This window comes from Ahaetulla prasina, chromosome 7 (genome assembly GCF_028640845.1).
Source record: "Ahaetulla prasina isolate Xishuangbanna chromosome 7, ASM2864084v1, whole genome shotgun sequence".
Taxonomy (NCBI): domain Eukaryota; kingdom Metazoa; phylum Chordata; class Lepidosauria; order Squamata; family Colubridae; genus Ahaetulla; species Ahaetulla prasina.
In genome coordinates this window covers 68,404,013-68,430,466 of record NC_080545.1, presented here as the reverse complement: position 1 = coordinate 68,430,466, position 26,454 = coordinate 68,404,013, and the positions used below count along the sequence as shown (strand labels likewise).

Below are 26,454 nucleotides of genomic sequence, written 5' to 3'. Positions count from 1 at the left end.
CAATTATCAATCCACAGCAAACAACAACACTGTTTTTCATTTCTGGAAGCAGGGACCACCATAATACTAGCATTCTTTTATAAATTAAACCCCTTTGGAAGAGGTACTCCAAAGTGCCCAGCCCAGAAAGAAAGCCAAGGAAGGCATCTCCCCAGCTGGCCCATTCCATCACCACTGTCCCAGTCCATGTTCACCATTCAAGGGTCCTACTGTTAGCAGAAAGAGCTGCTGCCCCGGAGCCACCAGAAATCAGGCTGGGATGTCATGGAGGAGAGGAGAGAAGTGAAGGGACCCTAAGAAGGGAAAGAGAAGTGACTGAGAAGTGACTCTCCTGATGGGGCAGAAGGGCAGAGGACCAAAATTGATACAGATGAGGGGGGGACTGGAGAGAAGCAAAGGAGGACGGGTTGTTATGCTTCTACACAAAAAAGGAAGGAGAATGACAGCTCCAAAAAAGATTGAAAACTTCCTCATAGTAAGGACTGTAAATTAATATATCATGAGGAATTGGAGAAGTTGTGGGAGGTTATGGCGAGACTATGACAGAATTCACTGGGTATGAAAAGGGAAATTCCTCAACCATTTGGGGTCAAGCTAGGTGTGATTTTGGAAACACAACAAACATGCAAGATTTGTCCCTTTGTGGAAACAGCAACTTTTAAGGGAGCAATTTTCACTTCAGGCCTCAGCAAGGAGTAACTAATGAACTCTGCTTTCCTATCTCATGCAGTCCTGCTACATCTTGTGGGAAGGGTACGTGGGGGTCTTCTCCCTGCAAGTACTAATTGTGTTTTCAATAAATGCTCATGTTTATTGTCTTGCAATAAATGGGTCCATTTTATGCAATGGGTCCAATAAAGAGTTCATATTAAAGTATTATTTTAAGATAGTTGCTCTCTTTGGCTCAACTGATGGGGTTCACAATCTAATTGACTATCGTATATCCCATAGCAGTATCTCTCCCATAGCAGTATCTCTCCCATATTCAGTTTAATTGCAGGTGTGCAACTGAGGATATGATGTAACACTGCTTTACAAACTTTGAGATCAAGCATAACTTGCTGTGCCCTCAAACTCTGGAAGTACCTTATCCTGAACTGTATGCTTACGTTACTACCCCACTTTCACTCCAGGGCAGACTGGCATGCCACATACAATAGATGAGTAACTATTTTTGTACACCAAACTCTACTAAATGCGCAACTTCATCCTTTGATACATGGCCTAATTTCTACTTGTGCATCTCTAATGCCTAATAAGAAACATCTAACATCTCTAATAAGAAAACTAATATAGGATGATCAGGAGATGTTAGGTCTACCTTACCTGCCAGCCAGAGGTGGGTTTCAGCAGGTTCTGAACAGTTTTGGAGAACTGGTAGCAGAAATTTTGAGTAGTTTGGAGTAAATACCACCTCTGACTGGCCCCACCTATTCTCTGCCTCTTGAGTCCCAGCTGATCGAGAGGAAATGGAGATTTTGCAGCATCCTTCCCCTGCCATGCCCACCAAGGCACGCCCACCAAGCCATACCCACAGAACCGGTAGTAAAAAAAATTGAAACCCACCATTGCTACCAGCTTCTTCCTATAGGAGAGCACAAGGAAGGGCCAGTAAAAACATTTCCCATCAGAAGTTGTTTGTCCCGGGGAGGGGTGGGGACAAACGACATTCTTGGTCACAAAGTCTGCCCTACTCAGTCTCATAATCAACATCAAGCTACCTGCAGAGCTCTTTGCTCTGGAGGGAGAAGTAAACAAGAGGAGGCTAATTTTTACAATATAAAGTAAAGGTAAAGGTTCCCCTCGCACATATGTCCGAAGACGTCTCTGTGGTCATGTGACCAGCATGACCAAATGCCAAGGCACACAGAATGCTGTTACCTTCCCATCAAAGATGGTCCCTATTTTTCTACTTGCATTTTTTACATGTTTTTGAACTGCTAGGTTGGCAGAAGCTGGGACAAGTAGTGGGAGCTTACCCCGTTACGCAGCACTAGGGATTCAAACCGCTGAACTGCCAACCTTTCAATCGACAAGCTCAGCGTCTTAACCAATGAGCCACTGCATCCCTTTTACAAACCCTATATTGTAATTTTTTACAATATAGTGGTTGCCAAAAAATGCCCACTCCTATTTAGACCAATTCAAAAATGCTGCCCAGATTGTGTTTGCTTTCCACAGTTTTGTGCTCTAATTAATTAATTAATCTAATGTGGGTGACCATATAATTGTCCTTATTTTCAATGCAGCTGCGGCTAGATTGGTTCTAGCACATTTTCAGTAAACATAGGAAATAGTATGATCCGAACACAAGCCAACTCTTCTACTATATTAAACAATGTAAGAAAGATCTTTATAGAATAAGCTTCTCCAACCTGGTGTTGGGGCCCAAACTACCAGAATTTCCAAGCAGGATGCATTCCTAACCCCTTTGGAAGGCAATGTTGAGGATGTCTGCTGCAAAGCATCATCCATCCAAATTCACTGATCTGTGAATAAATCTGAAAAGATCCTCAAATACTACTTGTTAATATACAACTTTACCTTGGAGCCCGTGCTGGGAGTTGCAGCATTAGATATGCTGTTTGAAAGAGTGCCTGCTCCCACCGAAGATGGAGAAGAAAATGGAGACTGAGGCCTACTGGATTTCTGCCAATAATTATCTGGCGCTGAAGCAGTAGACTGACCTAGAAGATTGTCCACACTGCGACTGCTCCTCAGGGGGGAACTTCTAAGCAAGAAAGGAGAAAAACATTGACAAGGAAATGAATAAATATACCGTTTTATACAGTCTTAACCTCCAAACGTCCTGCCATTGAACTGTAGTATACCTATTTCTCTTCCCTCATTCCCTTGCTGTATCATCACAAAAAATTTGTACAACTTTATATGCAGTAATTTGCCATTGGAAATAGTTTTAGGACTGAGGAGAGATTTGAACCTGAACATTCCCAGTACAGTATTAGGCTATGGTTCCATAATACTCTATGCTGGTCAAACACTTCCCAGTTTACTCTCTTTCCCACGCTACACTTTAGCCAAGATTTGAAGCTTACTGTCTTGTCTCATTCTGGAGTGAATGTCAGTTTGAATTTGCACAGGCTGGCATCTGAAATGAGTTTGGTTACAAATTCCATTTTGTGTCATGTCAACACAGTGGACACTTCAGACTGGAGTAGTACAGCAATACATGAGGAGATAAGATGGCTACACATTCAAGCTCATTAGCCAAGTTTTCTTCATCTGGTGCAAGGGTCCCCAAACTTGGCAGCTTTAAGACTTCAACTCCCAGAATTCCCCAGCCAGCATAGTGGGAGTTGAAGTCCACAAGTCTTAAAGCTGCCAAGTTTGGGGACCTCTGATCTAGTATGTCTCCTAAACTTCATCTCATACACAATTCAGGTTTGGAGTACTGTACCTGGGGGTTGACTCCTCCAAAGACTTTACAAAAGCTTCAGGAAACCAGCCACTCCTGAAATCAAAGGCACAAGGAGTCACTTTTGATGTGGAACCAGGAAAAAAATTGGACATATATTTATATTTAATTGAAATTTAATTACAAGAATAAAATATATATTCTTCTTTATGTCTTATACAATGCTAAAATAGCAAATCTATACCTGGGTTACCTATATGATTTTTAAAGCAAAATTTTGATTTAGGCTTTTCTTGACAGAGGGCAAGAGGGATAATTTTTGAGCAAAGCTTTTGAAATTTTTTAATGATATAAAGTTCCAGAATTTTTGAAAATATAATTTCAGTCACCATTATTTTACATACAAAAACAGTAATTGTTTTAATAAAGCAGAATAACAGAGTTGGAAGGGACTTTAGAGATCTCCTAGTCCAACCCCCTGCTGAAGCAGGAAATCCTATACCAGTGATGGTGAATCTTTTTCACACCGAGTGCCCAAACCGGAACGCAAGTATAACTTGTTGCTGGCAATCCTTATGATTTATATTGATATATTGACCATCAATTGTGTTGTAAATGTTGTACCTTGATGAACGTATCTTTTCTTTTATGTACACTGAGAGCATATGCACCAAGACAAATTCCTTGTGTGTCCAATCACACTTGGCCAATAAAATTCTATTCTATTCTATTCTATTCTATTCTATTCATGCACCAGAGCATCGGAAACCCAAAGACCAGCTGGCCGGCACGCACATGCCTATTTTTTGGCTGTTTTCAGGCGTTTTTTGAAGAGCAGCTGGCCGGCAACGAAAACCAGAAGAGCAGCGGACAACAGAGAGGGCTCTGCGTTTCACCTCTGGCATGCATGCTATAGGTTCACCATCATGGTCCTATACCATTTCAGACAAATGGTTGTCCAATCTCTTCTTGAAACTTCCAGTTTTGGAGCATCCCCAGCTTCTTGGACGCAAGTTGTTCCACTGATTAATTGTTTTAAAGGTCAGGAAATTTCTCCTTAGTTCTAGCTTGGTTCTCTCCTTGATTAGTTTCCATCCATTGCTTCTTAACCTGCCTAAAGGTAAACCCCTCTTCTTTGTGGAAGCCTCTTAGATATTGGAAGACTGCTATCATATCACCTCCGATCCTTCTATTCATTAAGGAACAAATAAAATTATATAAAATATTATTATATTTAATAATTTCAGCCTTCTGTCCCATTAACAATTATTGCATTATGAAAAGATCTGGGAGCTGCATCAAAGTTTACCAGGCCCACCATCTGCCATCCAACCCTATTTGACAGAAATAAACCTGATCAGACTTACATTGATGTGCCTTCCAACTTGCCGTACAGCCAGCCATTTTGAGCTTCTGGTAAGAGGACAGTAACCACATCTCCAACGCCAAATGGCAAAAGAGTCTGGTTTGAACCCGCGACATGAGGCACAATTGCTTGCACTTTGAGCAGTTGGCTGCTGTTGCCCTCTTTACTGCCAGCCTCTGCCCTTCGTGCTGCTTGTTCTCCGAAGGAGTTGGAGCGAGAAAGACCAGGAGAAGCAGAGCCTGTGACATATGAGAGACCAAAACTCTTCATGAACTTACATTGCTGTTCCAAAAGAGACCCAAACTCCATAATGATTGGTTCATAAGATCTGCCACCTGAGGCAAAACTATTTGGTGTCTGTCTTCTTTACTTTCTCCCTCAGAAGTTAAATGAGTTCCATTTCTGTTAATGTCCAGGACATTCTCAAGACTTGGTTATGCCAACAGACTTGGGGATCCCAGAGAACCAGGGGAGATGGCTCCCCTATGGTGGATGATATGTAGTTGCTTTCTCTCTTTGTGGTGTTTTTTTCTTTAAATGATAATGATTGTCCAAAATGTTATAATGATTATTTTTATGATTTATTTTATATTGTTGCTTTATTTATTTATTGTGTGCCGCCCAGGGTCATCGGGTGAGATGGGCAGCTACTGTATATAAATTTGATTAATAAGTACAATTTATTTGTCATAATTGCTTTCATTATATTCATTTTTATGTAATCCCAAATTGCTTTATTTGATCCTCACAATAATGCTTTAAGGTAATTTAAATCCACCCACAGACTCACAAAAAGGCATAAACACAAATGTCCGTATTTCACTCACAAAAAGGCATCTCTACCAAATGTGTTTTAGCAGAGATTCTCAATCTTGTAATCCCTACGTTATCCCTGTACAATCTTACCGAGTGAAGGAGTTCTTGGCATTGTTTTCCTTTTTGTTTCTGGCTGAGAGGATGGCACCATCTGTAGAGGCTCTTGGGAGAAGGTTTGTCCTGCCATAATTGGACCAAAATCGGTTGGAAGCCTTGGGAGCTATACCAAAAGAAGGAGAGCAAGAGTGAATCCTTCCAGAAAAGCATTCAAGAAAGCAAGTTCCATTGCAGCGACTGAGATATTCTTATGCCCAAAACTGCCATATCTTCTGTTGGTCCAGACTAGGAGGTTTAGGCCCACTATTTCCTTTATGTTCTCCAATTATTTTAAAGATATTTAATTATAATTTAAAAGTAAGTTATTGTTAATTAGTTTAATTAATATGTAATTTAAATTAAATTGTGCACATACTTCTCAATTAGTGCTGGAAAAATAAATTCCCTATTTATTTTTTTTAACAATTCTACAACTAAGACAAATACCAAAACAGAAAATCGAAATGCAGAGTCATATATAGCAAGCAAGGTTTAGAAAGGGGACCAATGAGAAAACTGGATATGAACATTATTATTTCTTTCCATACAGAAAATTCATAATTTTACTAGGATGTGGCTAAATCTAATACAGTATCACCAAATGACAAACTACAAAATGATTTTGTTCACCCTTTTATTGATCCGGAAACAGTTGCTACTTGGTTGTCTAACTATCATCTAAGTAAAATGAGTTTATACAATATAAACTTACAGTTTAATAATGACCATGGTTATGTGTACAAAAAAATATTATAACCCACTTGCATGTCTAAAAAGCTACATTTATAAATAATACGTATTTGGGCAGGAACCAAGAAGCCGAAGAGCATCAACAGCATTTCTTTGTGTGCATTTTGTATCTCTCTCCATACTATATCCCAATGAAAGAAACTATAAATGAACATTAAAATGTGTATGTGACTGGAGCAATATGCATATAGCTTCTTTATATTTCTGTCTCATTGTCAATTGAATTCCTCTGCAACGATCTGTGTGGTTAACAAAAAAATACTGAACAGCAGAAAAATCCTCATTTCTTACCACCACTACTCCCATTTGGTATGTATCTAATATCCTACAAAAATAATTTAGCATTAGTAGAGTTCAGTTTTTCAGATGCTGCAGAGTTACCATGCACTCCTATAGTATTATTTTTAACCATTTTTGGTTGAGGCTGAGAAAAGCAATAATCTAAGAAAAGAACCTACAACTAGATATAGAGACTTCAGGGGAACATAAATGAAATTTTAAAGCTGGCTCCCTCCTTGCTGGATAAGAGATGCATCCATTGCCTCCTCCCTCTGGGGACCTTAGTTCCCTAGACACCTGACATACTGCTCTCATTGAATCAACTGTCAGTTAACTTATACTTTCAGGACAGAAGTGGGTTTCAGCAGGTTCTGACCAGTTCTGGAGAACCAGTAGCAGAAATTTTGAGTAATTCGGAGAACTGGTAGTAAAAATTCTGACTGGCCCCATCCCCATCTATTCTCTGCCTCCCAAGTCCCAGCTGATCAGGAGGAAATGGGGATTTTGCAGTATCCTTCCCCTGCTACGCTCACCATGCCACACTCACCAAGCCATACCCGCAGAACTGGTAATAAAAATTTTGAAACCCACCTCTATTTCAGCTGGAAAGGAGCACAAATTCTGAATATCTACATCAATAACTTCACTTATCATACTTTCCCCTAACCATCTTTTCTATTTTCTACAGTATATCTGAAACATTCAAAGCATTTATATTAGTCCGGTGAACATTTGGCTTGTTTTCTTTCAACAACTTTTTAAAATATGCTAATAAAATTGCATATACTATAATATCCTGAAGATTTTGATGGCTATAACCTACTTTTTAAGTCTGACCAACGCATGTATCCAAATGCAAAAGAACTATGCAGTTCAGCTAATCTTCAAAGATTATGATTCCTCAGTACTTCCACCACAGGTGAGTGTGCATACTTTCAAAGCCCCTGATTTCTGACTGGGTTCGCCATCTCTTCCAATTGATAATTCATGTTTCTCTCAGTCCCAGCCAAACCTGGCAATAAGGCTTCAAGTAGCATTGTAGTAATATGAAAGTCGGCATGCAACTTTTGCAGGCATTGATGAACTTCTGCATTAGGAAATGAAGCAGATGTAATTTCCCAAAGCAATCTGCCCAACTGCACTCACAAAATGCATAATAAAAACAGATATGCGAGGAGAAATGCAGAGATTGCAAGACAGATGAATGCTTGAAGCTCTTTTTGCCTTTCCTGGCTTGTCTTTTTGTTATTTATCATTTCACAGAAAGTGGGGAGAACAGTGACAAGCATCATATTTGAAACAGAAAGAATGGGGACTGATTGGCTGATTCTCCTATAGTTGCTTTGTCTTCTAGTACTAAATTGAACTGAATTTGAATTGGGTGAAGGTGCTGTCTGTGAACTGCAGTCATGCTGGCACATGGATTTAAAAAAAAAGGCCCAGATGCCTCTGAACTGCAGAAGGTGAAGAGAATTAGAGTGAAAGTTGATGCACAAAAAGTTGAGAAACAGCGTTTCGGGAATCCATATTGATGTGGTGGTGGAGTCTCGTCTCCACTCCTTGCTAATTCTACCCTAAAAGTCATTCATTTGAAGCATCCTCCCTTCCCGGAGCTGCTGCGTTACTCCACTTTCTCTTACATTTTCAAGGTGAGTAGGAGTGAGGTGGCCAGAGGAGTGTCTCTGGCTGAGCGGGGAGTTAAGCACATTCTGCACAGGATTGTGAGAGGCCTCCAACTCCTCTTTCCACAGTGGTGCCTTGTTCAGGATGAGGGTCCGAGCCTTCAGAAGCAAATTAATTAAAACATTAGTTCATCTGAAGAAAGATAAGACAAAGGAGCCATCATCAGTTTTAGCAGGGCTAATAAAAAAAGATTTCATTCTAAATATTACTGTAAAAATCTGTAGAACAGTGTTGGCGAACCTTTCGCGTTCTCGCGTGCTGGCCCACGTGCCGGAAGTGGTACACGAAACTGTCCCGTGCCGAATGCGTGGCCTTGCCGGCTCCTGTCATGTTCGTGCACTCAAATGCGTGCCGGCCAGCTGGCCATCGCACGCGTGGTGCCGGCGACCCCAGAAGTGTGCCGATCCATCGCACATGCGCACGACGCCAACCCGGAAGGCTGGGTGCTGGCTCACGCATGCGCGATGGACCGCCGAACTTCCAGGGTCTGCCAGCACCACGCGTGCGATGGCCAGCTGGCTGGCGTGCGTTTGAGCGCAGGAATGTGATGAGGAGCTGGCGAGGCCGCGCATTCGGCACAGGACGGTTTCACATGCCACTTCTGGCACACATGCCATAGGTTCACCAACACTGCTGTAGAAGATGTAAAATGTTCCAAAATATTTTACTAAAAGAACACATTTGAAATGGGTCTCTGGTTTCCTTAAAGTGTGCAGAGGTTCTCCAGGAATGAGTAGGGTGCAATTAAAAGGTTGAGAGTTAAGGGTTAATCGCATGGTTATGGCCCTCTTGATTTTTTGATTTGCCTGCAGACCCTTTTCGAAGTGCTCCAGTCTTGAGTGCCCTGAGGAAGATATAAATGCTCTCAAATGTAAAAATAAATAATATCAGACAATCAATAATGTAAAACCTTGTGATTTGTAGGCATCTTTATTTTGCACAACCAGCGTTTTTTCCTTCTTTTCCTTTCAATTCATTTACCAGGATTCAAAATTTTTGGAGTTACACATATTGAAACTCAACAATTCTGGTGCAGTACAAGCATTTACCATCACAAAAAGGGGCTAGAATCTTTCTTTTTTTTAATTAAATAACAGTCTGCACTGTTTGGCCACTGTGTTCTCCTTCAGTTTTTAAATCTTAAGCCATTTCACCCTTTCCTGATCCAGAACTAGAGAACTAGAAGGTCAGCATCATTTAAATACATGGGCTTGGGGTTCTGTCCTGTTAAGATGTCATCATCTCTTCATTCATGGTATAAACCAGGGGTCTCCAACCCTGGCAACTTTAAGACTTGTAGACTTCAACTCCCAGAGTTCCTCAGCCAGCTTTGCTGGCTGAGGAACTCTAGGAGTTGAAGTTCACAAGTCTTAAAGTTGCCAGGGTTGGAGACCCCTGGTATAAACATTCCATGCTTGTATTTAACGTATGAAGGCTGACAGAGAGAAGTAAACAGCTTATATTAAGATCCTTGTTCCTTCTCTCTTCACACCAGAAAAATACCATATCCAGGACCTTTTAAAATAAAAATAAAGGTATCTCACATAAAAACCAAGCTATGCCAACGCACACATTTGTCTCCATCTCTTCCCCACGTTACATTTGCCTCCCCTGCTCCTCACTTTGGTGTAGAACTGGAGAAGAGTATTGGACAGTAACTGGTGCTTCTCAGCCAGGAAGCGATAGCGGCGTTTCTCCTCCAGCTCAGCAGCCTGTTGGCTTTCATTGATGAAAACTTGCAGCTCACTACGCAAGTGAATCATGTTGTCCTGGAGTTAAGGAAAGAGAGAGCGGGTGGGGAGAAAAAAATCAACCAGGTTCTCCAATAGGGAAGGTCATTTCAAGATACCAGGTATTGTTGAGTTTTTAGAGTTGACTGGGCCTACACAACAGTCATTGAATCATTGCAGTGCAAGGTCCATTCCCTTCTGAGATATTTTCTCCACCTCCATCCTTCCTTTGGACTCAGATTTCATTTATCGGATCACTGTCTAGGTTACAGCTCTTCCTCCTGTCTCCCAAGGTTATTCTCACAGTCCATTACATTGCTTGATGTTTGCTTCATAGGGAATAGCTTTAGGATTACGGCATAGTAACATCCATGGTGAGTGTATCCAAAGTCAAGAGGGTGATTATGAATAACACACCTACAAAAGTGATAATACACTTGAGGTTCCCATCTTGATTTTTTTTGAAGCTCTCCTTTGGATCCCCTGGTAGGAATTATGTATGACCTATCTTGTGGGAAATTGGAGTCAGATTTAGACATGTCCTAGCATCCTACTATTTCTCAAAACAACTCAAGGCAACTAACAAGATCCTTTATTTTTATTTTTTATTTTGAAAAAGAAAAACCCTCAGGAAACAAATTTAGTTTTAAAAAAATAACTAAAGTTGCCTATAAACAGTGGTGGGATTCAGCCATTTCGCACCACTTTGGGAGAACCGGTTGTTAACTTTCTGAGCAGTTTGGCAAACTGGTTTTTGGAAGAAATCATTAGGACAGAGAACCGGTTGTTAAATCATATGAATCCCCCCACTGCCTAAAAGGATATATCCATCTGTAGCTGTTTGGGAGGAATTAACCTATATAATTGACATGTAAGAAGTAAATTTGTACAAAGATAAAGAAGTATATTATTTATTAGCTTAAATTTGATAACAATGTTTAAAACCAGAGATGTTAAACCATGTCCATTGTTTTTTTAATTTGAATTACTAATTAAAAACGTTTTTTAAAAAAGGGATACATCCATACAGGGCACTTTATGGATGTGGGGATTTAAACCAGTCTCTCCATTTTAATCCAATATTCTGGAATTACTCCACTGTTTTTTAAGCATTTAGTTTGCCATAGCTGGATCCTCAACTCTAGTCTTCCTCCACTTCCCACCAGATCCAGCCAGGCTGCTTCCTACCTTCAGATCCCAGACATTCTTATCTCGATGATTCTTCATTCTCTGCAGGTCCATCATGGATTTATCTATACTGGCTAATCTATGCCGGTATTCCTTCTCATATCGTTGGCGACTATCCTACAAGTGAAATGTTTAAAATAGATAAAATCTTTACTCTGAACTCACGGGAAAAAAATCAACAAGTTAGTATAAATATGGTGGAGCTCCAAAGGCTATAGCTATGGCTGGGTAGATTTCCTGGGCATCTAACATCAAGTATCAGCCATTATGTACACAGCTGTTTGGTTCATGAACAATAAATTGTTTGCTCAGCCGAGTCCAGCCATTAGTATACTGTACATAGCAACTTATAAAAGACAAGAATAATTCAAAGGACACAGCACCTGTAGTGGTGGTTCAGTAGAGAATAAGAGAAAGCTAAGAAGAAGGCAAAGGATCAGTCTCTTACATTAATAAACTGCACATCCAGCTTGGTGTTTTTTTCCATGTGCTGCAACAAATCTACATGAAAGGTCTCTGCCTATTCAAAAAAGAAGGCATTGTCAGAAATCATGTCTTGCTCATTATACCTGGGCATTAAATGGGGATGAGATCATCATTCAGCAGTAGAGGAAATACTTTATCTATTGTATCAGACATCTTCAGCTCCCTAATTAGAGTTATGCAGTAAACATCTTTCTGCCTAATATTAATCAAGGCATAAAACAGCAGCAACCAAAGAACCACATTTGCAATTATGATCAAATAGCATATGTAGGGCACTGAAAATCAATTGTTGACTAATGCTGCCTACAAAAATCAGCAGTGTTGCATGTGAATGTTCTGGATTTTTTGAGCAATCATCTCTTAAAATGCCTGCAGCTTCCCTGGCTTCCTGTTTTCCAGTTAAATTCCAAGGAAAGATATGGGGGAAGGAGGAGTCTCATGGGCCTTTTCCGGTAATAATGCTGCTGTTACAACTCTATTGTTAGTTTTTTTTCCTTCACTTGGAAAAATATGGAGAAATCATTCACTCAATTTTTCGTTTCAGGAGAGTATGTTGACTTGCAAGGAAGTGTCTAAATTAGAGATACGATCTTGCATAAAAAACAAATGTCCAATTCCGGTGCTCATCTCCGTTTCTTAGCATTGTCCATGATCATGTGACTAGCATGACTAAATGCTGATGTGCACGGAACACTGTTATTTTCTCATTGTAGTGGTACCAATTTACCTACTCACATTTCCATGCTTTCAAACTGTTAGATGGCCAGGAGCTGATGCAACAATGGGAGCTCACCCTGTCACATGGTACTTAGGACTCAAATTGCCAACCTTCCAGTTGACAAGCATCTTAATCTTGCCGCCACTACCTAGCATAGAGTAATGTAAAACTGTACACTGTGACCAAAACATATCAAACCTAACTATTAGCAGGAAAAATACACTACTAGGGCTGGTAGCCCAGGTGATACCTCTCTTACCAAAACAGCAACATGTGAAAACCTTGTTTGATCAGTGCCATAATAGTGGGCCACTGTCTTTGGGCTCACCTAATGATGACCAAAACATATGGAACTTAAACTGTAAAAGAAGGAAATGCTAAACAGCATGATGTAATGAATGAAGTTTTTTTTAAAATAGATGTATATTTGTAAAATCAAGTAAAGTTTGGGGGATTCAATAGATTTGAATGATGCTAGTCTATTTTGTGTTGATGAATGTCTCCAGTAAAGTGAAGGTTTAAGTTTAATTATAGATGATACAGCTGTTTGTCAGAAACTAGGATGTGGCATCCATTTAGACCAGTGTTTTTCAATGTCAGCCACTTTAAAATATGTGGACTTCAATTCCCAGAATTCTGAAAGATACTGAGATTGAAAAAAGCTGATCTACACTATTGTGACTTATAAAATAGCAATATATATAATTATATCTTATATATACATATATACATATACATATATAAATATATATATGAATACATACATATATATATATATATATATATATATATATATATATATATATATATATATAAAAATACATACATACATATATATATGTGCCAAAGCTCACTGCAACTACATCGCAAAAAAGGCTTTAAGAGTTGTAAACCTAATCTTGCGTAGCTTCTTCTCCAAAAACACTACACTACTAACCAGAGCATATAAAACATTTGCTAGACCAATTCTTGAATACAGCTCAACTGTCTGGAATCCATACCACATTTCAGACATCAATACAATTGAACGTGTCCAGAAATATTTTACAAGAAGAGTTCTCCACTCCTCTAAATGCAACAAAATACCTTATGCCACCAGATTTGAAATCCTGGGTTTAGAAAACTTAGAACTCCGCCGCCTTCGACATGACCTGAGTTTAACTCATAGAATCATCTATTACAATGTCCTTCCTGTTGAAAACTACTTCAGCTTCAATTGCAATAATACACGAGCACACAATAGATTTAAGCTTAATGTTAATGCTACAATCTTGATTGCAGAAAATATGAGTTGTTAATACTTGGAATACACTACCTGACTCTGTGGTCTCTTCCCAAAATCCCCAAAGCTTCAACCAAAAACTGTCTACTATTGACCTCACCCCATTCCTAAGAGGTCTGTAAGGGGCGGGTATAAGAGCACAAGTGTGCCTACCATTCCTGTCCTATTGTTTCCTTTCATTATATCCAATTAATATAGTTATTACATACTTATGCTTATATATAGTATAGTTATTTCATGCTTATGCTTATATATACTATGTGTCAAATATATATATATACATATATATATATACATGTGTGTATGTGTGTGTATGGTGATTGTTAGATGTTACTTCTTTTCTTCCTCTTTTACTGCTTTGGATTAGAGTTAGATATTACACCCCAGTGAATTATGAGAATAGAGTAATAAGGGATTAATTTTACTGAGAACTGTAAAATTCTACATCCAAGGTAAAATATTATGTAAGATTATAGGAGTAGATGGTTGAGAATGAGTTGAGAGTGGTCATTTGAAGATGGAGAAATGAGCAAGAATGTAATTGTTCAGTATGTAAATCTCTTTGAATATGTGGCTTAAACATTATTCAGGAATACATATAACAAAGCAATAAATTCAAGAACATGATTGATTGGCTTACAATGATACAGAGGAGGAATTAGTGATGCATGCAAAATTAGAGGTTCTGAATAGCGATGGGCCATTGTTTATGTAGTAATGTCAAGAATAGATGTTGGGCAAAAATGGACAGAAAAAAAGTGAAAAAAAGGAGAGGGAAAGTAGAACATTTGCAAAAATAGAAAGTACAAATCATGTATGAAATAGCAGCAGAAAATGTATAATTATAATTAATAATTAATAAATTACTTTCCCAACAGCTTGAAAGAGAAATTGAGGTAAGAAAATACAATCGGGAAATTGCTTGTGGTAGAAAGAAAATAATTATATTACAGAGAGCCACAGAAGTGTGTGGAGTTGTGCTTATAGGAAGTACAGAAGGATGATAACACAATGAAGTGAGGTGGTGTAAAAGAAAAAATGCTGATAAGGGAATGATTTCTGTCAAATTAATTTTATTTATTTAGCATATGGCATTTACAGAGGTCATGCAATCACTGATTGTAATCACTTATTTCTGTCAAGGGAGAGAAAATGCAGAATGATTTTGATGGAAATAATTTAAAAATATTACAGAAATGGGTGAAAAGGACTAAACAAGGAGCCTTCAACAAAGGGAATGGAATGAAGAATAGCAATGATGAAATGATTGGAATGAAACTGAAGAGAGGGAACATTCAGTACTTCAACACTGCATGATAAGTAATATAAGGAAGTGGCACTCCCCAAGGCAGCGTTCTTGGACCAACACTCTTCATATTATACATTAATGATCTCTGTTACCATATTGCAAGTAATTATGTTCTTTTTGCTGATGATGTCAAACTATTTAACACCACCAACAATACAACAACCCTTCAAAAAGACCTTGACTTTGTATCTGAATGGTCTAAAACTTGGCAACTCCAAATCTCAACCAGCAAATGCTCAGTCTTACATATTGGAAAAAAGAACCTAAACACCAAGTACAAGCTTGATGGACATTACAGATGACCCTCACCCTGTTAAAGACCTTGGAGTTTTCATATCAAATGATCTAAGCTCCAAAACCCACTGCAACTACCTCGCAAAAAAGACTTTAAGAGTTGTAAACCTAATCTTGCGTAGCTTCTTCTCCAAAAACACTACACTACTAACCAGAGCATATAAAACATTTGCTAGACCAATTCTTGAATACAGCTCGACTGAGGAAACCATACCATATTTCTGACATCAATACAATTGAACGTGTCCAGAAATTTTTTACAAGAAGAGTTCTCCACTCCTCTGAATACAGCAAAATACCTTATGCCACCAGACTTGAAATCCTGGGTTTAGAAAACTTAGAACTCCGCCGCCTTCGACATGACTTGAGTTTAACTCATAGAATCATCTATTACAATGTCCTTCCTGTCGAAGACTGCTTCAGCTTCAATTGCAATAATACACGAGCACACAATAGATTTAAGCTTAATGTTAACTGCTCCAATCTTGATTGCAGAAAATATGACTTCAGTAGCAGAGTTGTTAATGTTTGGAATAAACTACCTGACTCTGTGGTCTCTTCCCAAAATCCCCAAAGCTTCAACCAAAAACTGTCTACTATTGACCTCACCCCATTCCTAAGAGGTCTGTAAGGGGCATGCATAAGAGCACAAGAGTGCCTACTGTTCCTGTCCTATTGTTTTCTTTCGTTATATCCAATTAATATAGTTATTACATACTCATGCTTATATATATGCTCATATATTGTATAGTTATTTCATGCTTATCCTTATATATACTGTGTGACAAATAAATAAATAAATAAAAATAAAGTGTGCATTTTCCTTGATTATTGACTGCATTTGTGGGCATGAGTAAGGAATACTTGCAGGGGTGTTAGAAGTATATTGGATGGAAACATGAATATGAGTGTACTGTACTTTATTCAGGCAATGACATGTTGTTGGTTGAGAATTTCTGCATAACCATGTTCAGAAATTTGTGCAAATTAGAAAGAATAACTATATTTAGTTAAGAATGTAAAGCATTTATTTTTCCCCCTTCTTTATAAAAGGCTGCTAGACTGGCCTTTAAAATAATAAAAAAGAAGATAAGACTCAACCTTTCACACCTGATATTATTTCCTCTTTTTAAAATTGTGTGTGTGTGTTTGTCTGTAAATTGTCAACCTTTGGCCATTAGTCATGCTAGATGGGGATTAAGTGATCTGAAATGCAACATATCTAGAGGCAAACAGGTTGAGAATACTGTACATATGTACAGGACACAGATATAGCTATAATAGAGATACCTTATGTAACTTTGCAGATACTGTATGCCTCTGCACATGTCCCTTTCCCCCATGTCTTCATTCAAATAAAATTTGAGTTGCAAGCAACTGAGAGAAAATAAATTCTCTTTTCAGTAATTGTTTAGGACAACACACAAAATATGTCCAAAGGGTCACAACTACAACTGACATAGCTTTTTGTCATAGTTCTCTTGACAAAGTAGCAATAGTAGCATATTAGTAGCAATATCTCCAAGATACTTACAACTATTTCCAAGTTGCGGTTCAGATGCATTTGGGTTTCCGACATCTGTATCAAAATTTCACCTTTAAAAGGTAAAGAAAAAACATTTAATTATTTTTCTTCTGGCAATGGCTGGGAATTCTAAAAGATGTAGCGCCTCCAAGCACATCCACTGTCACTATTCATCAAGAATTGTGATTTATTGAGCATGTGGGGGGAGGAAATTGGAAACGTGGTATTATTCCAGATGTCAAGGAACGATCATCAGAAATGTGTGATCTATTTGTTTTGAAAAAAGCAAAACTGTACTTTTTACTAATCGAAGGATACAGCAATATGGCTGTGATACAATAATATCTCATGTTATTTATATTATAGCAGTGAATTCATTGATAAACCAGCCATTTTTTAAAATGTAAGTTTTTTCTGTATTTTGTTTTCTCCTTTTAACTATTTGAAAATTTTATCTGTTTTTAAGATTAAAGATTGCTTTGTTGCAAAGATTATTTGCATTATTGCATTATTATTTATTAAATAAATAATAATTGTAATAATTGTACAATTACAATAATTGTAAAAAAATTGTAAAAATAATTGTAAAAATATTACTGATCTGATCTGCATTACCTGAACCAGAGATAAATTATCTAGATTTCATACTTCTCCAAATGTCATAATAGCAATAGCACTTAGACTTATATACCACTTCATAGTGGTATATGTGCTTTACAGCCCTCTCTAAGCAGTTTACAGAATCAGCATATTGCCCCCAACAATCAGGGTCCTCATTTTACTGACCTCGGAAGTATGGAAGGCTGCGTCAACCTTGAGTGGGTCAGAATCGGATTCCTGGCAGTGACCAGTAAATTAACCTAGAATACTGCATTTTAACCACTGTGCCACGACGGCTCATGCAGTTCTCAACTCAAAATACACATCTGAATGCATTTGACTCCAGATTTTAAGAAAAATATTTAAAAATTAATGAAAACTAAGAAACAAAATACATTATGTGTATTTGTCAGACTCTTTGTCAGGCTCAGCCAGACTAAGTCTGTCTATTATTAACACAGCTGCTTGCAATTACTGCAAGTTCAAGTCCCACCAGGCCCAAGGTTGACTCAGCCTTCCATCCTTTATAAGGTGGGTAAAATAAGGACCCAGATTGTTGGGGGCAATAAAAGTTGACTTTGTATATAATATACAAATGGATGAAGACTATTGCTTAACACAGTGTAAGCCGCCCTGAGTCTTCGGAGAAGGGCAGGATATAAATTCAAATTTTTAAAAAATTAAGTTTATTTGTTTTTGTTTTTTAAAAATAGGAACTTTAAAAATTTGCACATGAAAGCAGAACTGAGTCAGATGAGCATGTTTGAACTAGTCCAAAATAGGAAGTAAATTGATCAGTCTATTGTATCTGGATATACAAGTTCGTATTTTAGCTCAGCTACACAGTCCTTGCATAAGATTGAATTATATCAGTTTGAAACATGAGTGTACTGTGTAAAGGATGGATCAATGTCTAGATATAAACTCACAAAATATCTTTGCATGCTGAACCCAGTGGACTAATGAGCAAGCATGGTATATTTAGCCCTCTATATTACATAGTAATATAAATTATTGTTATTACCAGGTGACAATCATATATCATCTCATGGAAACCCATGTCTTACCCAGAATCTGTGACGTAGAACTCTGAAGAGCTTGTTCTCCAATCTTTTGAACTGCTGTAAAATATACATCTGCTGCCTCAGATAATGCTGAGGGATTTTTTTTAAAAAAAGAAGAAAATTAGAATGCATTTCTTGGTGAGAATTCTCTTTCTCTTTTTAATTTTTTTTTAAAGAATTGTTCTTCAATTATTAAAACATTTTCAAATAATTCATTCCTTGGGTTTTCCTCTGCCAAAGATTCAGGTCAGCTCCCAAACTGCCTCGCTGCAAATCTTTTGAAGTTTGTGTTGAGCAAAGAAAAGAATAGGACTGCTTGGAAATTCCATTTGTTTCATGTTATCCACAAGCAGAGCATACAAAGCTGTGCATTTCTCATATGTGTTACAATATGCACAGTGCAGATTGCAGTGCATCTGATTATACAGATGGATTTGTCTGCACACTGGTATTCTTCTCTATCCATGAATGGTGAGAAAGTTCACCTCCCCGCTCATGTATATATGAAATTCTACCGAATTAAACACAAACTAATCCAGTTGTTATTTGTTATGTTATGTCTGCCCAACTCCAAATGATTACGGGCAGCTTATTTTATTTTAAAAGCATGAAACAATAAGAAATAATGAAACAAATAATGCAAGTGAAAAGAGAGGACATTATATGGCATGAAAAAAATTATAATAACTCAATGGGCTATCAAGCCTACTCCAGGTCCAGGAGGACAACCAGTTTTTCAAGGAATCTTGGAGAATCAGCAAGGTGTGTGTGTGTATGTGCTGCAGTGTCACAAAGAACGTTCCAGACAGTAAGCAAGTAGACATACAGCTAGTTGTGTTACTTACCATAAAAAGCCTGCAGATACTTATTGCCCAGATATATCAGCTTCTCTAAAGCTGGATTAAACTGTTCCAGGATGCTCTGTTATCCATCCAGATGAAGAAAAAATAAAAACAATCTTACATACAGCATCTGGGTCTCTTTAAAGAAAACTTACTGTAGCCTAAGCATTATTGCTTTCTACATTCTAGACCGGGGTGTCAAACTCACATTGTCACGGCGGCATCACATATCGGGACTCTCCCCAACCTTCGCTAAACCGGGCATGGGCGTGGCCAGCATGTGATGCATCTGGCCTGCGGCCCGGGAGTTTGACAGCCCTGTTCTAGACAATCAATGAAGTGGGCTATCCATAAGGTTTATGGATGTGCTTAAAATACCTTATCCAGAGTTACTGGCCCAAATTTGGAAGAAAATTGGTGCCAAACAACATAAGGTGGTGTTATGGACCCAATGTTGGGATTAACAGTGAGCAACATGAGGGTAGATACAACACTTTCTTCCCTTCCCCCACCCCCAGAGTTAATCAAGGTCATTAATTATGCTTAGTTAGCTATCTTCCATGGCTAGTAGAATGTATCATGTAGTAAAATGGATGCTCAGATGCCTTTTTTTCCTTAAGGATTGTTCATTGAGTTAATATGATCCCATTTTACACCATCTTTCTCCACCTTTGGTGATCTTCCCTTTACCCAGAAACCTTTTGCTGTCTCAGCCATCTTGGATCAGGCTATTCTTCAGCAGCCAGAATTGCCTAAATACAACTTAGTTTGCCAACAATCATCTTCTATTCTGCTTTTCCAACTCCAACACAGCTCTGCCTTCCTGCAAATTCCTTAGCCAAATTCCTTTCTCACCCCCCCCCCCCCAAAACAAGAGCTCTCGCTATATATGTGGGGAAGATAACACTGCATCATTTATTCTTTTTACCTTCCAAGTTGCTATCTTCCATATGCTTTGGCCATTACCTGAGGGGCCCATAGATCTCTGCTGCCTTACATGGCTTTTGTCAATTGAAGGTTGTGCATAACACTTTTGTACACTTTCTCTAAAAAGTATAGCTTAAGTTATCAGTCTCAGTTATATCTCTCCATGTACAGTATTCTCTGTCTAATGGTAACAATAGAATTAGTGTGTTTGGGCAGAGTTAACCATGATCCAGCATGTTCGATAAACACTGCCTTGCTAGGTTTACTTAGATAACTATTGTAAATCAGTGAGCTTGCTGTTGAGTAAGTGTGCAAAAGATGTCAACCTTTGTGTGTGCTGGACAGCCAACTCTAGTTTCTATTTCATCTAGCAATTAGTTTTCACTGCATATTAGATTACCTTCTTGTTACTTCTAAACTGAACCTCTTGGCCTCTCAATACTTTTTCAGCTTAGCTAGGCCAAATGTCACTGGGCAAGAGGTTAAACCAGATGTTATCCAAGATTTATATTCTATGATTCTATGAAATGCAAAATTTTGGGGGAATCAAAGAATGGGAAAAAATGGAAGTCACATGCTTATTACAATCCCAGTTGGGAACAACCTACTAATTTCTATGTTCTGCTTATTTCAAAACATCTCCTTACCTTCAACTATTTCTTTCATTCTTAATGTTCTTCAAGCTTGTCAGCTGGTCCAAAATCAATATCCCTGTTTTCATCCAATTTTTCTATGTTACTATTTTCCCTCAATTTTTAATGTTGGATTTCTCTATACTGTAAAGTCAATTTAGCATTCGAAAAAAGATCAACTCTATTTTTAGGAGACGTTCCACTTCCATTCCATAGCTTTCTAACAGGTACAATTATTTCCAGAGATACTATTTTATCCTATTATACAGGAGAATCCTAATTCTATCCATTCAACTAAAGATGCTATATATGCATATTACAAAGTTGCCCAAAATTAAAACTAATTTGGCTTTGTAAGGGTATGTATAGTGAAATAGGGAACTCATTTATACAAAATACAATAGGCTAAAAGATATGGTATACATATGTATTAGAAATGAGTTTGTGTGTGTGTGTATAAAATATATGTTTGTGTGTGTCTGTATGTTTGCATTAAATAATTATGTAGAGAGTGGATCATATTATACTTTATATTTTGGGTTTTTTCTATTTTTTTTACTTATTTTTGAGCACTCATTATGCATTTTTATTATATATTTTTGGATTTTGTGCCTTTTGTTTTTTCTTTTTCTGTTATTTTAAAAAGCAACAAAAATATTTTTAAAATACAGAAGGTCCTACCAAGATGTATGAATTTGGTCTTTATTGGAAACAATGCTGCCTCTACTACGAATGGCTGCATGATCTGATAATAGAGAACAAACTATCTGGGTACAAACACAATTGCTGCATATGTGATTAAATTATTTCCGTATTTCTAAATTTGCAACTAAAGCAGACTGAGATTCAAAGAATTAGGTTCCTCGGTTACTCTAAGTATCTCACAATTTAAAACAGAGATTATTAATTTATGCAAGTTTTTTAAAGCTATAGCATGTAGAAGCTATACTGTTATACAATCCGGATCACAGGTTTTAGTAATCAAACATTTTTTCTTCATTTATATTTTAATAGCTTCTACTTCCATTTTGTCTTCTGTAGAATCCATTATTAAGGAAAAGTCTTCTTAAACCACATGTTTCTCTTGGCCAATCAAGAGAGCCTGTTATAATCCAGGGAACAAAGAAAATTAGGCCTCACCTTATAAATAGTGATTGTCGATCTGTAGGATTGCTCCATCCTCAAATATTTTAAGACCCGAGATTCACTTCTCCAGGAATTGAAGTGTTTGAGAAGATATGCTGGCTTGCTTTGAAAAAGAAGAACACACTGCCAGAGAGTTTAATAATTAATTCTTATGTCGTGCTGTTGGAACTTGATCTTTAGGTGTAATCAGATATCAGGTAGGGCGGAATCTTGTGACAGCTATGGGGGGGGGGGGTCATATGATCTTACTCTTAATTATGTATTGCAGTTTCCATATATGGTTCTTTGTGGAGCATTGTTCCATCGAATTATCTTGACTGAAATAATTATGATGGGTTAAGCATCTTGAACAACTTTTCCACTTCTGCCTAACCAGGCAATACATATACTGGCTGTACCTTTTTTCTGCTATGTCTTTATGACATGTTATCTCATCTTCAGTCCATGAGTGGAACAAGCTTGTTGCCCTTAGTTGTCCCAGTGTTAAAGTAATGTTTTCCCTTTTATTCTAAAGTCATCACTTGGGTGGCCATGGATAGAAACATAAAGTTCATCATCAACATATCTCACTCCATGGCTTCATGTAGATGTTAAACAGGAATGAAAAGAGTGCCAAGCTCTATGAAACGCCACAAAAAAGGGACCATGGTTAGATCTTTCTCCCCAATCAATATTGACTGGAATGAGTCCCAAAGCAAGAGAACCAGCATCACATTATCTGCTTACTCCCAATCTCCAAAAAGACACTCCAAAGATACCATGATTAATGATATCCTTTCACCAGGTTCGCCTGGTTCGCCAGTTGCGTCCCTTTCTAGACCGGGATGCCTTATGCACGGTCACTCATGCTCTCGTGACATCTCGCCTGGACTACTGCAATACTCTCTACATGGGGCTCCCCTTGAGGAGCACCCGGAGACTCCAGGTAGTTCAGAATGCGGCTGCGTGGGTGATAGAGGGAGCCCCTCGTGGCTCCCATGTAACACCCCTCCTGTGCAGATTGCACTGGCTGCCTGTGGTTTTCCGGGTGCGCTTCAATGTTTTGGTAATGATCTTCAAAGCGCTCCATGGCATAGGTCCGGGTTACTTATGGGACCGTCTACTGCCACCGAATGCCTCCCACCGGCCCGTGCGCTCTCACAGGGAGGGACTCCTCAGGGTGCCGTCGGCCAGGCAGTGCCGACTGGCGACGCCCAGGGGAAGGGCCTTTTCTGTGGGGGCTCCCACCCTCTGGAACGAGCTTCCCCCAGGTCTTCGTCAACTTCCTGACCTTCGGACCTTCCGCCGCAAGCTTAAGACACATCTATTCATTTGCGCAGGACTGGACTAGATTTTTTAAATTTTTAAATGTCTAAATTTTAGATTTGGTTTTAAATTGGGTTTTATTGTTTATATGTCTATTTTAAATTTTGGCCTATATAATAAGTTTTTTAGATGAATGTTTTACTTTGTATATTTATGTGTTTTTTATATGGCTGTACACCGCCCTGAGTCCCTAGGGAGATAGGGAAAAGTATGAATAAATAAATAAATAAATAAATAAATAAATATCAAAAGCCACTGAGTGGTCAAGAGCAGCAAAGATGGCAGCACAAACACCATCCCACTTCCAACAAATGTAATCAATGTTATTTTATCCTGTACCCAGGTCATAATCCCTACTGAAAGAAATCCAGATAATCCAGTTTCCCCAAGGTTTCTGGAAATGCCACATAACCATCATCTTTCCAACCCTCCCTATAAAGGGAGGATTGGATATTAGTTGAAAATTGTTCAGCGTGATTGGATCTAGCGAGTGGTAGACCAACTTTCACCTTTGTAAGGGACAGAGGAATCACCCCTCTCAAAGAATTCACCATCATCAGAACCGAGCCACATTTCACCTCCTAGGACATCTTAGCCAACTGGAAGGGACATGCTAAAATATAGATTCCTGAGTTTGTAGCCCCAAGGACCCTGTTCTTGTCATTAAGACCAAACTCTTCTCAGAGAACCAAGCCAGACTGAGCCTTGATCACCTCCATAAGACCTGCAAGAGTTCAATTTGGAATGTATCTAAGTGACTTTATGTGATAGGTGCCTAGTGCAGGGGTCTCTAACCTTGGCAACTTCAAGCCTGGCAGACTTCAATTCCCAGAATTCTGGGAGCTAAAGTCCGCCAGGCTTAAAATTGCTAAGGTTGGAGACCCCTGACCTAGTGTATTCCCCACAGCAATTTTCCAAGCAAACCTCCGAGTCAGCCCTTGTCAGAAGGGCTCAATTTATATTAACCAAAGCCACCAAGTGGTTATTCACAGACAAATTCCAAGCAAACACAGGATCAGCCTGAAACAAACACATCCACTTATAAAGGCCCACCACTATTAATTACTGAGTACTGATTGCCAGCGAAGCAAGGCAGCCTTTCATAAAATTGCATTCCCATCTGCACAAACAAACAGCAATTGAAGGGAAAACCTTACTAAGGCGAGGCGTAATTAAGCACAATTGGGTTGGCATTAGGCTTTAGTAGGTAAAAGAGATTTAATTAATGCAGCTAGGTTGAGATTTGCATAGGAAGCATGTGCCATCTCTTTGGCACAAAAGGGAACTATTTCATCCAACAACCAAGGAAAAAACCAAGGATTTCTCTTTTAGATTAACACAGTGTCCAAGAACATAGTGTCACGTTACTTAGTTCCCTCTTTAGTTCCCTTGTCATCAACGCATGATCAGTATTACTCCCAAATAAAAAGCAAGAATGACATGTGCTTCTTTCTTCTTTTATAGTGATTTAAATAAGGCCCTGCTGTAATAATATTGATGTAAGATTGGCATAGTTTACAGTGGCATGCAGTTTTGTTATAGATATTAAATTCGTTCAAAATGGAAGAGGGTCAGCATCTTTAGCCCCTCTTGACTATGAGTCAGCCTTGATCACACCTGGTGGGATTTAGAAATACTCAGCTATACTGCTTGTAGCTAATGTAAAAAATGTTGAATCGTGCACTAAATGTTCCTTTCCAAAAGGCATCTTGCTTGTTAAAATGCGGGTCTTATTAGTTTCGGCAGTGAAAGAATAAAATGCTTATAACTTGAGTTCTGTCAATTTTGGACTCGGGGTAGCAGACAGGGAGAGCTGCACACACACTTTAAAAACCGGAAACAAGAAACGAAGCCACTGTTTTACACATCACGTTGTGCATAGCAAATCTATGTGTGTGCTAACTCTGCATTAAGCTTTACTGAGCTGAATGGCTTGTATTCCCAGATTCATCTGGACTGGTGATGCTATCTATGCTGTGGCTGGATCGCTTCATCCAGCTTACTCTATGTTAAGATCAGCTGGAAATTCAGGAAAGGCAACATTAAGCTGTTTTTCCCTTCTGTGTGCAAAAAAAGAAAGAAATCAATAAAGTCTGTACTCAGTTGCAAGTATAAGGAAACCCATCCAGTTACTGTATAGTAACTCAAAATGACACAATAGAGCATTGTACACCAGAACTAGACACAAGAAGAGTTTTTTCCTGAATGCCATCACTCTGCTAAACAAATAATTCCCTCAACAGTCAAACTATTTACTAAGTCTGCACCACTATTAATTGTTTCATCATTCCTACCACCCATCTCCTTCCACTTATGACTGTAACTTTGTTGCTTGTATCCTTACGATTTATATTGATATTGTTTCCTGATTGCTTATTTGCACCCTATGACTATCATTAAGTGTTGTACTTTATGATTCTTGATGAACATTATCTTTTCTTTTATGTACTCCAAGACCATATGCACAATTCCTTGTGTGTCCAATCACACTTGGCCAATAAAGAATTCAATTCAATTCAATTCAATTCTATAGTTGGTTTCATTGAGTTCAAGGCTCCTTACTTCCTTTCAGGTACCATATTAATCAAACTGTCCTTATTTCCTTCCCAAATGTGGTTTGTTTAGCATTTTCAGTGGATAGAGAAGCTTTGCCCTAGGAATAGGGGATGGGAAGAAGCATCAGTGTCTCAGCTTTGTTCCCTTTCAGCTACTTTTGTGAACTGGACCTCCATTTATTTACTTCCACCAATCATTTCCTCCTTTTATCATTTACTCACTGAATGCAAAATGATACACATGTCTACCCACTCACAGGGATTTATTTGGGGGAAGGCCCCCCCCAACTCTTTCTTTAGGTTAAATACAGCAATTCTCACACCACAAAATATTTTAAAAATTCACTTATGCCATACACAGCAGCCTTTCTGTGTCAGGTGACTTCCCGATATTGGCTAAGAATTGCTAAATTTGATCCAATGCATTACTAGTTTGAATTACTAGTTTTTAAGAGGTTACTTTTTTAATAAGGTGTTCAGTTTGC

The 26,454-nt window shown here is 38.4% G+C and overlaps 1 protein-coding gene across 1 annotated transcript in view; it reads right to left on the bottom strand.

Annotated features, from left to right (window-relative positions):
- BAIAP2L2 (BAR/IMD domain containing adaptor protein 2 like 2) overlaps positions 1-22,202 on the bottom strand; it is a 28,024-nt gene extending 5,822 nt beyond the window's left edge. Inside the window, exons 1-12 of the mRNA XM_058190740.1 lie at positions 22,104-22,202; positions 19,408-19,483; positions 18,566-18,652; positions 16,908-16,969; positions 11,733-11,804; positions 11,285-11,401; positions 9,989-10,135; positions 8,324-8,464; positions 5,649-5,778; positions 4,744-4,981; positions 3,419-3,472; positions 2,545-2,731 (exon numbers count right to left, since the gene is read on the bottom strand). Of these exons, the coding sequence (XP_058046723.1) occupies positions 2,545-2,731; positions 3,419-3,472; positions 4,744-4,981; positions 5,649-5,778; positions 8,324-8,464; positions 9,989-10,135; positions 11,285-11,401; positions 11,733-11,804; positions 16,908-16,969; positions 18,566-18,652; positions 19,408-19,483; positions 22,104-22,142 (1,350 nt within the window). The 5' untranslated portion in view covers positions 22,143-22,202. The remainder of the gene's footprint in view (positions 1-2,544; positions 2,732-3,418; positions 3,473-4,743; positions 4,982-5,648; positions 5,779-8,323; positions 8,465-9,988; positions 10,136-11,284; positions 11,402-11,732; positions 11,805-16,907; positions 16,970-18,565; positions 18,653-19,407; positions 19,484-22,103) is intronic.
- Positions 22,203-26,454: the final 4,252 nt, after the last annotated feature.